Here is a 14,428-nt window from a genome sequence, read left to right as displayed (position 1 = left end):
GAAAAGAAAAAAAAAGGTATTTTTCAAGTTTCTCAACCAGATTAGTTGGTTGATTTAATGGTATGGAGTTTTATGAAATCCGACACCTGTGTGTGTGTGTGTGACATCATCTAAATTAGAATAATATTCATTGTCTTAACAGTGCTTGGACAGAGAACAGGGAGTGGAGTGGATCCTAAAAGAGAGACTACCCTTGTTTATTGAAAGTGACTGCTACTTGGAGTACAGGTAATCTCCAATGTTTAATTACTGGGGGTCATACCACCTGTTGATGCATGTCTTTTTTTTTTAATATATATATTTTTTTTCACCTTTATTTAACCAGGTAGGCTAGTTGAGAACATGTTCTCATTTGCAACTGCGACCTGGCCAAGATAAAGCTTAGCAGTGTGAACAGACAACACAGAGTTACACATGGAGTAAACAATTAACAAGTCAATAACACAGTACAAAAAAGGCGAGTCTATATACATTGTGTGCAAAAGGCATGAGGAGGTAGGCGAATAATTACAACCTTGCAGATTAACACCGGAGTGATAAATGATCAGATGGTCATGTACAGGTAGAGATACTGGTGTGCAAAAGAGCAGAAAAGTAAATAAATAAAAACAGTGTGGGGATGAGGTAGGTGAAAAAGGCCCTTTATCCTGATTCATGTCTGTCCTGACTTCATCAATCACATTGATTTTTTTTAAATCAAATTTATTTATAAAGCCATTCTTACATCAGCCAATGTCACAAAGTGCTGTACAGAAACCCCAAACAGCAAGCAATGCAGGTGTAGAAGCACGGTGGCTAGGAAAAACTCCCTAGAAAGGCCAGAACCTAGGAAGAAACCTAGAGAGGAACCAGGCTATGTGGGGTGGCCAGTCCTCTTCTGGCTGTGCCGGGTGGAGATTATAACAGAACATGGCCAAGATGTTCAAATGTTCATAAATGACCAGCATGGTCAGATAATAATTAATCACAGTGGTTGTCGAGGGTTAAATAGGTCAGCACCTCACAACTAAATGTCAGTTGGCTTTTCATAGCCGAGCATTCAGAGTATCTCTACCGCTCCTGCTGTCTCTAGAGAGTTGAAAACAGCAGGTCTGGGACAGGTAGCACGTCCGGTGAACAGGTCAGGGTTCCATAGCTGCAATCAGAACAGTTGAAACTGGAGCAGCAGCACGACCAGATGGACTGGGGACAACAAGGAGTCATCATGTCAGGTAGTCCTGAGGCATGGTCCCAGGGCTCAGGTCGTCCGAGAGGGAAAGAGAGAAAAGGAGAGCGAGAATTAGAGCATACTTAAATTCATACAGGACACCGGATAAGAAAGGAGAAGTACTCCAGATATAACAAACTGACCCCAGCCCCCCGACACATAAACTACTGCAGCATAAATACTGGAGGCTGAGACAGGAGGGGTCAGGAGACACTGTGGCCCCATCCGAGGACACTCCCTTACAGGGCCAAACAGGTAGGATATAACCACACCCACTTTGCCAAAGCACAGCCCCCACACCACTAGAGGGATATCTTCAAACACCAACTTACTACCCTGAGACAAGGCTGAGTATAGCCCACGAAGATCTCCCCCACGGCACAACCCAAGGGAGGGGGGCAACCTGAACAAGAAGATCACATCAGTGAATCAACACACTCAGGTGACGCACCCCTCACAGGGACGGTATGAAAGAGCCCCAGTAAGCCAGTGACTCAGCCCCTGTAATTGGGTGAGAGGCAGAGAATCCCAGTGGAAAGAGGGGAACCGGCCAGGCAGAGACAGCAAGGGTGGTTCGTTGCCCCAGAGCCTTTCCGTTCACCTTCCCACTCCTGGGCCAGACTACACTCAATCATATGACCCACTGAAGAGATGAGTCTTCAGTAAAGACTTAAAGGTTGAGACCGAGTTTGCGTCTCTCACATGGGTAGGCAGACCATTCCATGAAAATGGAGCTCTATAGGAGAAAGCCCTGCCTCCAGCTGTTTGCTTAGAAATTCTAGGGACAATTAGGAGGCCTGCGTCTTGTGACCGTAGCGTAGGTGTAGGTATGTACGACAGGACCAAATCAGAGAGATAGGTAGGAGCAAGCCCATGTAATGCTTTGTAGGTTAACAGTAAAACCTTGAAATCAGCCCTTGTTTTGTCTTGATGTCAGCACTCCCCTTATCCTGATACTGCCTGTTCCTACTTCCTCCCAACCTATAGGTCTACTTCCTCCCAACCTATAGGTCTACTTCCTCCCAACCTAAAGGTCTACTTCCTCCCAACCTAGAGGTCTACTTCCTCCCAACCTATAGGTCTACTTCCACCCAACCTATAGGTCTACTTCCTCCCAACCTATAGGTCTACTTCTACCCAACCTATAGGTCTACTTCCTCCCAACCTATAGGTCTACTTCCTCCCAACCTATAGGTCTACTTCCACCCAACCTATAGGTCTACTTCTACCCAACCTATAGGTCTACTTCCTCCCAACCTATAGGTCTACTTCTACCCAACCTATAGGTCTACTTCTACCCAACCTATAGGTCTACTTCCTCCCAACCTATAGGTCTACTTCTACCCAACCTATAGGTCTACTTCCTCCCAACCTATAGGTCTACTTCTACCCAACATATAGGTCTACTTCTACCCAACCTATAGGTCTACTTCCACCCAACCTATAGTTCTACTTCCTCCCAACCTATAGGTCTACTTCCACCCAACCTATAGGTCTACTTCCACCCAACCTATAGGTCTACTTCCACCCAACCTATAGGTCTACTTCTACCCAACCTATAGGTCTACTTCCACCCAACCTTTATTCCATTCCACTATATTCCATTCCATTTTATTCCATTCCACTATATTCCACTATATTCCATTCCATTTTATTCCATTCCACTATATTCCATTATATTCCATTCCATTTTATTCCATTCCACTATATTCCATTATATTCCATTCCACTATATTCCATTTTATTCCATTCCATTATATTCCATTCCACTATATTCCATTATATTCCATTCCACTATATTCCATTTTATTCCATTCCACTATATTCCATTTTATTCCATTCCACTATATTCCATTTTATTCCATTCCACTATATTCCATTATATTCCATTCCACTATATTCCATTTTATTCCATTCCACTATATTCCATTCCATTATATTCCATTCCATTATATTCCATTCCATTATATTCCATTCCACTATATTCCATTCCACTATATTCCATTATATTCCATTCCACTATTATTCCATTATATTCCATTCCACTATATTCCATTATATTCCATTATATTCCATTCCACTATATTCCATTATATTCCATTCCATTATATTCCATACCATTATATTCCATTGTATTCCATTATATTCCATTCCACTATATTCCATTATATTCCATTCCACTATATTCCATTATATTTCATTCCACTATATTCCATTATATTCCATTCCATTATATTCCATTATATTCCATTCCACTATATTCCACTATATTCCATTATATTCCATTCCATTATATTCCATTATATTCCATTCCACTATATTCCATTATATTCCATTCCACTATATTCCATTCCATTATATTCCATTCCATTATATTCCATTATATTTTACATTTACATTCCATTGTATTCCATTCCATTATATTCCATTCCATTATATTATATTCCATTATATTCCATTCCATTATATTCCATTCCATTCCATTATATTCCATTCCATTATATTCCATTCCATTCCATTATATTCCATGCCACTATATTCCATTATATTCCATTATATTATATTCCATTCCATTATATTCCATTCCATTATATTCCATTCCACTATATTCCATTATATTCCATTGCATTATATTCCATTCCATTCTATTCCATTCCATTCCACTATATTCCATTCCATTATATTCCATTCCACTATATTCCATTATATTCCATTCCACTATATTCCATTATATTCCATTCCACTATATTCCATTATATTCCATTATATTCCATTCCACTATATTCCATTCCATTCCATTATATTCCATTCCACTATATTCCATTATATTCCATTCCATTATATTCCATTCCACTATATTCTATTCCATTATTTTTCATTATATTCCATTCCATTATATTCTATTCTATTCTATTCCATTCATAGCTTTGTCTGACCCTCCATTCCTGCACTTTGTGACAAATGTTGTTTAAAAGGCTTTTATAAATAACGTTTTGATTGATTTATGTGTGTTTGATGCTTGACGGTGTTTCCCAAGGTTAGCGAAGCTGCTCTCTCAGTGGGGCCCTCGGGGCTGGAACCAGAAGAGGGATGATACCTCAGTCCAGCCCCCTGTCACCACAGAGCCTGTCTGTCCTTCCCCTGGGAGCGATGAGACCCTGATGAAGGTCCTCTATGTGTCACTGGGACAGGTCAGCAGATCCTGCTTATTCACATAGATGGTATATCTCAGCATGATGTCAATATGGTTCAGTACAGCGGAGATTATATATCTCATTATGGTTCAGTACAGCGGAGATGATATATCTCAGCATGATGTCAATATGGTTCAGTACAGCGGAGATGATATATCTCATTATGGTTTAGTACAGCGGAGATGATATATCTCATTATGGTTCAGTACAGCGGAGATGATATATCTCAGTATGATGTCAATATGGTTCAGTACAGCGGAGATGATATATCTCAGCATGATGTCAATATGGTTCAGTACAGCGGAGATGATATATCTCATTATGGTTTAGTACAGCGGAGATGATATATCTCATTATGGTTTAGTACAGCGGAGATGATATATCTCATTATGGTTTAGTACAGCGGAGATGATATCTCATTATGGATCAGTACATCAGAGATGATATATCAATATGGTTCAGTACAACAGAGATGATATATCTCAGCATGATGTCAATATGGTTCAGTACAACAGAGATTATATATCTCAGCATGATGTCAATATGGTTCAGTACAACGGAGATTATATATCTCAGCATGATGTCAATATGGTTCAGTACAACGGAGATGATATATCTCAGCAAGATGTCAATATGGTTCAGTACAGCGGAGATGATATATCTCAGCAAGATGTCAATATGGTTCAGTACAGCGGAGATGATATATCTCAGCAAGATGTCAATATGGTTCAGTACAACGGAGATGATATATCTCAGCATGATGTCAATATGGTTCAGTACAGCGGAGATGATTATTTGTCATAAATAAACACTTGTTTTGTGGTGTTGGTGAAACATTAGTTTACTTTATATACTGTGTATGATCCAGGTATTTCTCTGTCTCTCTCACCCCAGGCAACACTTCCCTGTCGTCACACTGGGTTTGTTTGTGTTCTTTGTGTGTCTGCAGGCCTCCGTAACAGACATGTTGACAATGGCTAAGGACAAGCAGCTGCCGGTCTGTCCCCGGTCTGTGAGAACCCCGGTGTGCTCCCTGGGCCGGGAGGGACAGAGGGGTCCGGCCTCAGCCTGCTTCTCCTGCATCCCTGACTCAGAGTCCTACGCCCTGTCCTCCTCACTCCTCGTCTCCTTTCCTCTCTCCTCTTCGCTCCCGGACTGTCCTCTCTGCTCTTCACTTCTAGACTGGGACAAGAGGCGGGGAGACCACAGCGCAGAGCAGGAGACGAAAGTCTACCTCACAGAGGCAAAGACAGAGATAGAGGCAGGAACTACAGATGAGGATCATGGGGAACCCAAGCCCCAGAGTCCCGCCTGTTCTACCACTGTTGAGGAGATGGTTGGTCCCCACACAGAGAGCCCCTGTGAAGGAGGTCCAGCCACCAGCCACAGCAGACTGAAGGAGCAGCAGGAGGAGGGTGGAGGGTCAGAGGAGGAGAATGACCATGAGTTCTATGATGTCACTGGGAGTATCCATGGTGACAGACAGGGCCTTGGTGACTTTAAGGACTTCTTAAAGGGAACACTAGGAGAGAAGCTTTTGCGTCTGTGGATGGATATAGAGAGACTGAAGACCCTACAGGACGACAGGAGGAGAATCAGGTATTCATATACACATTCAGTACTTCATATACACATTCAGTACTTCATATACACATTCAGTACTTCATATTCAGTACTTCATAAACACATTCAGTACTTCATAAACACATTCAGTACTTCACATACACATTCAGTACTTCATACACACATTCAGTACTTCATAGACACATTCAGTACTTCACATACACATTCAGTACTTCATAAACACATTCAGTACTTCACAAACACATTTAGTACTTCATATACACATTCAGTACTTCACATACACATTCAGTACTTCACAAACACATTCAGTACTTCACAAACACATTCAGTACTTCACAAACACATTTAGTACTTCATATACACATTTAGTACTTCATATACACATTCAGTACTTCATATACACATTCAGTACTTCATATACACATTTAGTACTTCATATACACATTCAGTACTTCATATACACATTCAGTACTTCATATACACATTTAGTACTTCATATACACATTCAGTACTTCATATACACATTTAGTACTTCATAAACACATTCAGTACTTCACAAACACATTCAGTACTTCATAAACACATTCAGTACTTCATATACACATTCAGTACTTCACATACACATTCAGTACTTCACATACACATTCAGTACTTCACATACACATTCAGTACTTCACATACACATTCAGTACTTCACATACACATTCAGTACTTCACATACGCATTCAGTACTTCACATACGCATTCAGTACTTCACATACGCATTCAGTACTTCACATACGCATTCAGTACTTCATAAACGCATTCAGTACTTCATAAACACATTCAGTACTTCATAAACACATTCAGTACTTCATATACACATTCAGTACTTCATAAACACATTCAGTACTTCATATACACATTCAGTACTTCATAAACACATTCAGTACTTCACATACACATTCAGTACTTCACATACACATTCAGTACTTCACATACACATTCAGTACTTCACATACACATTCAGTACTTCACATACACATTCAGTACTTCATATACACATTCAGTACTTCATATACACATTCAGTACTTCATATACACATTCAGTACTTCATAAACACATTCAGTACTTCATAAACACATTCAGTACTTCATAAACACATTCAGTACTTCATATACACATTCAGTACTTCTTATACACATTCAGTACTTCTTATACACATTCAGTACTTCACATACACATTCAGCACTTCACATACGCATTCAGTACTTCACATACGCATTCAGTACTTCACATACGCATTCAGTACTTCATAAACGCATTCAGTACTTCATAAACACATTCAGTACTTCATATACACATTCAGTACTTCATATACACATTCAGTACTTCACATACACATTCAGTACTTCATATACACATTCAGTACTTCCTTAAAGGTCCAATGCATCAGTTTTTATCTCAATATCAAATCACATTTCTGGGTAACAATGAAGTACCTTACTGTGATTGTCTTCAATTAAAATGGTCAAAATAAAACAAATATATATTCTTAGCAAAAGGCAATTTCTCAAGTCAAAATGTTGTTCGGATTGTCTGGGAGTGGCCTGAGTGGGGAGGGCAAAACAGTGTGTCATTTCATTGCTCATAGTGTGAAAATATATATAGAAAACAGGGAAATCATAGTTTTGACTGCACTGGGCCTTTAACCCATAACTCCTAACCTTCACCTTAATCCTGACCCCAACCCTTAACCCATAACTCCTAACCTTCACCTTAACCCTGACCCCAACCCTTAACCCATAGCTCCTAACCTTCACCTTAACCCTGACCCCAACCCTGACCCCAACCCTTAACCCATAACTCCTAACCTTCACCTTAACCCTGACCCCAACCCTTAACCCATAACTCCTAACCTTCACCTGAACCCTGACCCCAACCCTGACCCCAACCCTTAACCCATAACTCCTAACCTTCACCTTAACCCTGACCCCAACCCTTAACCCCTGACTCCAACCCTTAACCCATAACTCCTAACCTTTACCTGAAGCCTGACCCCAACCCTTAACCCCAACCCCAACCCCTAACCCATAACTCCTAACCTTCACCGGAACCCTGACCCCAACCCTTAACCCCAACCCCTTAACCCATAACTCCTAACCTTCACCTGAACCCTGACCCCAACCCTTAACCCATAACTCCTAACCTTCACCTGAACCCTGACCCCAACCCATAACTCCTAACCTTCACCTTAACCCCAACCCCTAACCCCAACCCTTAACCCATAACTCCTAACCTTCACCTGAACCCTGACCCCAATCCTAACCCGAACCCTTAACCCATAACTCCTAACCTTCACCTTCACCCCAACCCTTAACCCATAACTCTGACTCTTAACCGAAGCCATAGCCCTAACCTCAACCCTAACCCTTCATTGAAGTATAGAACCTGAGCCTTCCTCTTAACCAATGACGTGGACAGAACCATCTTCAGTGATTGATTAATTGTTTCAGGCATTTGGTCCAGATGCGTAGCTGCTACCTGCTGACCGGTGGCCAGAGCTGTCTGAGTGGTGAGCTGTTAACCAGACTGGGTCTCTCTACCTCCCCCTGCTGGAGAGAGGACAGACTGCAGAGAGTTCAGCCCCGCGTCACTGAGGCACTGCTCTGCTACTGGTGAGGAGACTGACTGACAAGGTCATCCACACCAGGGGTTTTTAAACCTCTCCTCGGGGACCCCCAGACGTTCCACGTTTTTTAAACTACTCCAGAGCCCGCCGATTTAACATTGTGATCAGGTTTATATACTGTTTTACCCACTTTGTATGTATAAACTGTATTCTAGTCAAGGCCCATCCTATATAACTACTGTTGAAACACCATCCTATATAACTACTGTTAAAACACCATCCTATATAACTACTGTCTATACACACCATCCTATATAACTACTGTTGAAACACCATCCTATATAACTACTGTTAAAACACCATCCTATATAACTACTGTTAAAACACCATCCTATATAACTACTGTCTATACACACCATCCTATATAACTACTGTCTATACACACCATCCTCTATAACTACTGTCTATACACACCATCCTATATAACTACTGTCTATACACACCATCCTATATAACTACTGTCTATACACACCATCCTATATAACTACTGTCTATACACACTATCCTCTATAACTACTGTCTATACACACTATCCTCTATAACTACTGTCTATACACACTATCCTCTATAACTACTGTCTATACACACCATCCTTTATAACTACTGTCTATACACACCATCCTATATAACTACTGTCTATACACACCATCCTATATAACTACTGTCTATACACACCATCCTATATAACTACTGTCTATACTGTCTATACACACCATCCTATATAACTACTGTCTATACACACCATCCTCTATAACTACTGTCTATACACACTATCCTCTATAACTACTGTCTATACACACACCATCCTTTATAACTACTGTCTATACACACCATCCTATATAACTACTGTCTATACACACCATCCTATATAACTACTGTCTATACGCACCATCCTATATAACTACTGTCTATACACACCATCCTATATAACTACTGTTGAAACACCATCCTATATAACTACTGTTAAAACACCATCCTATATAACTACTGTCTATACACACCATCCTATATAACTACTGTCTATACACACCATCCTCTATAACTACTGTCTATACACACCATCCTATATAACTACTGTCTATACACACCATCCTATATAACTACTGTCTATACACACCATCCTATATAACTACTGTCTATACACACTATCCTCTATAACTACTGTCTATACACACTATCCTCTATAACTACTGTCTATACACACTATCCTCTATAACTACTGTCTATACACACCATCCTTTATAACTACTGTCTATACACACCATCCTATATAACTACTGTCTATACACACCATCCTATATAACTACTGTCTATACACACCATCCTATATAACTACTGTCTATACTGTCTATACACACCATCCTATATAACTACTGTCTATACACACCATCCTCTATAACTACTGTCTATACACACTATCCTCTATAACTACTGTCTATACACACTATCCTCTATAACTACTGTCTATACACACACCATCCTTTATAACTACTGTCTATACACACCATCCTATATAACTACTGTCTATACACACCATCCTATATAACTACTGTCTATACGCACCATCCTATATAACTACTGTCTATACGCACCATTCTATATAACTACTGTCTATACACACCATCCTATATAACTACTGTCTATACACACCATCCTATATAACTACTGTCTATACTGTCTATACACACCATCCTATATAACTACTGTCTATACACACCATCCTATATAACTACTGTCTATACTGTCTATACACACCATCCTATATAACTACTGTCTATACACACCATCCTATATAACTACTGTCTATACACACCATCCTATATAACTACTGACTATACACACCATACTATATAACTACTGACTATACACACCATACTATATAACTACTGTCTATACACACCATCCTATATAACTACTGTCTATACACACCATCCTATATAACTACTGTCTACACACACCATCCTGTATAACTACTGTCTATACACACCATCCTGTATAACTACTGTCTATACACACCATCCTATATAACTACTGTCTATACACACCATCCTATATAACTACTGTCTATACACACCATCCTGTATAACTACTGTCTATACTGTCTATACACACCATCCTATATAACTACTGTCTATACTGTCTATACACACCATCCTATATAACTACTGTCTACACACACCATCCTGTATAACTACTGTCTATACACACCATCCTGTATAACTACTGACTATACACACCATACTATATAACTACTGTCTATACACACCATCCTATATAACTACTGTCTATACACACCATCCTATATAACTACTGTCTACACACACCATCCTGTATAACTACTGTCTATACTGTCTATACACACCATCCTGTATAACTACTGTCTATACACACCATCCTCTATTACTTCTGTCTATAACACCATCCTATATAACTACTGTCTATACACACCATCCTGTATAACTACTGTCTATACTGTCTATACACACCATCCTATATAACTACTGTCTATACACACCATCCTATAGAACTACTGTCTACACACACCATCCTGTATAACTACTGTCTATACTGTCTATACACACCATCCTGTATAACTACTGTCTATACACACCATCCTCTATTACTTCTGTCTATAACACCATCCTATATAACTACTGTCTATACACACCATCCTGTATAACTACTGTCTATACTGTCTATACACACCATCCTATATAACTACTGTCTATACACACCATCCTGTATAACTACTGTCTATACACACCATCCTATATAACTACTGTCTATACACACCATCCTATATAACTACTGTCTATACACACCATCCTCTATAACTACTGTCTATACACACCATCCTATATAACTACTGTCTATACACACCATCCTATATAACTACTGTCTATACACACCATCCTGTATAACTACTGTCTATACTGTCTATACACACCATCCTCTATAACTACTGTCTATACACACCATCCTATATAACTACTGTCTATACACACCATCCTATATAACTACTGTCTATACTGTCTATACACACCATCCTCTATAACTACTGTCTATACACACCATCCTATATAACTACTGTCTATACACACCATCCTATATAACTACTGTCTATACACACCATCCTATATAACTACTGACTGTGACCTGAACTATGAACACCTGGTCTGTACTAGACTGTGAACGGAACTGTGATCACCTGGTCCGTACTAGACTAGACTGTGACCTGAACTAGGATCACCTGGTCCGTAATAGACTAGACTGTGACCTGAACTGAGATCACCTGGTCTGTACTAGACTGTGACCTGAACTATGATCACCTGGTCCATACTAGACTAGACTGAGGCCTGAACTGTGATCACCTGGTCTGTACTAGACTAGACTGAGACCTGAACTGTGATCACCTGGTCCGTACTGGACTGTCACCTGGTCACCTGGTCAAGTTGTGTTCCAGGGGTCCCAGGTTCATGTTGTGTTCCAGGGGTCCCAGGTTCATGTTGTGTTCCAGGGGTCCCAGGTTCATGTTGTGTTCCAGGGGTCCCAGGTTCATGTTGTGTTCCAGGGGTCCCAGGTTCATGTTGTGTTCCAGGGGTCCCAGGTTCATGTTGTGTTCCAGGGGTCCCAGGTTCATGTTGTGTTCCAGGGGTCCCAGGTTCATGTTGTGTTCCAGGGGTCCCAGGTTCATGTTGTGTTCCAGGGGTCCCAGGTTCATGTTGTGTTCCAGGGGTCCCAGGTTCATGTTGTGTTCCAGGGGTTCCAGGTTCATGTTGTGTTCCAGGGGTCCCAGGTTCATGTTGTGTTCCAGGGGTACCAGGTTCATGTTGTGTTCCAGGGGTCCCAGGTTCATGTTGTGTTCCAGGGGTCCCAGGTTCATGTTGTGTTCCAGGGGTCCCAGGTTCATGTTGTGATCCAGGGGTCCCAGGTTCATGTTGTGTTCCAGGGGTCCCAGGTTCATGTTGTGTTCCAGGGGTCTCAGGTTCATGTTGTGTTCCAGGGGTCCCAGGTTCATGTTGTGGTCCCAGGTTCATGTTGTGATCCAGGGGTCCCAGGTTCATGTTGTGTTCCAGGGGTCCCAGGTTCATGTTGTGTTCCAGGGGTTCCAGGTTCATGTTGTGTTCCAGGGGTCCCAGGTTCATGTTGTGTTCCAGGTTCATGTTGTGTTCCAGGGGTCCCAGGTTCATGTTGTGTTCCAGGGGTCCCAGGTTCATGTTGTGTTCCAGGGGTCCCAGGTTCATGTTGTGTTCCAGGGGTCTCAGGTTCATGTTGTGATCCAGGGGTCCCAGGTTCATGTTGTGATCCAGGGGTCCCAGGTTCATGTTGTGATCCAGGGGTCCCAGGTTCATGTTGTTTTCCAGGGGTCCCCGGTTCATGTTGTGTTCCAGGGGTCCCAGGTTCATGTTGTGTTCCAGGGGTCCCAGGTTCATGTTGTGTTCCAGGGGTCCCAGGTTCATGTTGTGTTCCAGGGGTCCCAGGTTCATGTTGTGTTCCAGGGGTCCCAGGTTCATGTTGTGTTCCAGGGGTCCCAGGTTCATGTTGTGTTCCAGGGGTCCCAGGTTCATGTTGTGGTTGTGTTCCATGGGTCCCAGCTTCATGTTGTGGTTGTGTTCCAGGGGTCCCAGGTTCATGTTGTGTTCCAGGGGTCCCAGGTTCATGTTGTGTTCCAGGGGTCTCAGGTTCATGTTGTGATCCAGGGGTCCCAGGTTCATGTTGTGTTCCAGGGGTCCCCGGTTCATGTTGTGTTCCAGGGGTCCCAGGTTCATGTTGTGTTCCAGGGGTCCCAGGTTCATGTTGTGTTCCAGGGGTCCCAGGTTCATGTTGTGTTCCAGGGGTCCCAGGTTCAGGTTGTGTTCCAGGGGTCCCAGGTTCATGTTGTGGTTGTGTTCCAGGGGTCCCAGGTTCATGTTGTGGTTGTGTTCCAGGGGTCCCAGGTTCATGTTGTGTTCCAGGGGTCCCAGGTTCATGTTGTGGTTGTGTTCCAGGGGTCCCAGGTTCATGTTGTGTTCCAGGGGTCCCAGGTTCAAGTTGTGTTCCAGGGGTCCCAGGTTCATGTTGTGTTCCAGGGGTCCCAGGTTCAAGTTGTGTTCCAGGGGTCCCAGGTTCATGTTGTGATCCAGGGGTCCCAGGTTCATGTTGTGATCCAGGGGTCCCAGGTTCATGTTGTGTTCCAGGGGTCCCAGGTTCATGTTGTGTTCCAGGGGTCCCAGGTTCATGTTGTGTTCCAGGGGTCCCAGGTTCATGTTGTGTTCCAGGGGTCCCAGGTTCATGTTGTGTTCCAGGGGTCCCAGGTTCATGTTGTGTTCCAGGGGTCCCAGGTTCATGTTGTGTTCCAGGGGTCCCAGGTTCATGTTGTGTTCCAGGGGTTCCAGGTTCATGTTGTGTTCCAGGGGTCCCAGGTTCATGTTGTGTTCCAGGGGTACCAGGTTCATGTTGTGTTCCAGGGGTCCCAGGTTCATGTTGTGTTCCAGGGTCCCAGGTTCATGTTGTGTTCCAGGGGTCCCAGGTTCATGTTGTGATCCAGGGGTCCCAGGTTCATGTTGTGTTCCAGGGGTCCCAGGTTCATGTTGTGTTCCAGGGGTCTCAGGTTCATGTTGTGTTCCAGGGGTCCCAGGTTCATGTTGTGGTCCCAGGTTCATGTTGTGATCCAGGGGTCCCAGGTTCATGTTGTGTTCCAGGGTCCCAGGTTCATGTTGTGTTCCAGGGGTTCCAGGTTCATGTTGTGTTCCAGGGGTCCCAGGTTCATGTTGTGTTCCAGGTTCATGTTG

General features: G+C 42.3%; 1 protein-coding gene across 1 annotated transcript in view; it reads left to right on the top strand.

The window, feature by feature from the left end:
• The window catches only part of LOC135519837 (regulator of G-protein signaling 22), a 36,542-nt gene that overhangs the window by 1,630 nt on the left and 20,484 nt on the right, over positions 1 to 14,428 (top strand). The window contains exons 5-8 of the mRNA XM_064945044.1: positions 143 to 228; positions 4,245 to 4,398; positions 5,351 to 6,000; positions 8,482 to 8,643. Coding sequence (XP_064801116.1) covers positions 143 to 228; positions 4,245 to 4,398; positions 5,351 to 6,000; positions 8,482 to 8,643 — 1,052 coding nt within the window. The remainder of the gene's footprint in view (positions 1 to 142; positions 229 to 4,244; positions 4,399 to 5,350; positions 6,001 to 8,481; positions 8,644 to 14,428) is intronic.

This window comes from Oncorhynchus masou, chromosome 29, assembly GCF_036934945.1.
Source record: "Oncorhynchus masou masou isolate Uvic2021 chromosome 29, UVic_Omas_1.1, whole genome shotgun sequence".
NCBI lineage: Eukaryota > Metazoa > Chordata > Actinopteri > Salmoniformes > Salmonidae > Oncorhynchus > Oncorhynchus masou.
Note: the sequence above shows the minus strand (reverse complement) of the source record. Positions and strands in the feature narration are given on the sequence as shown.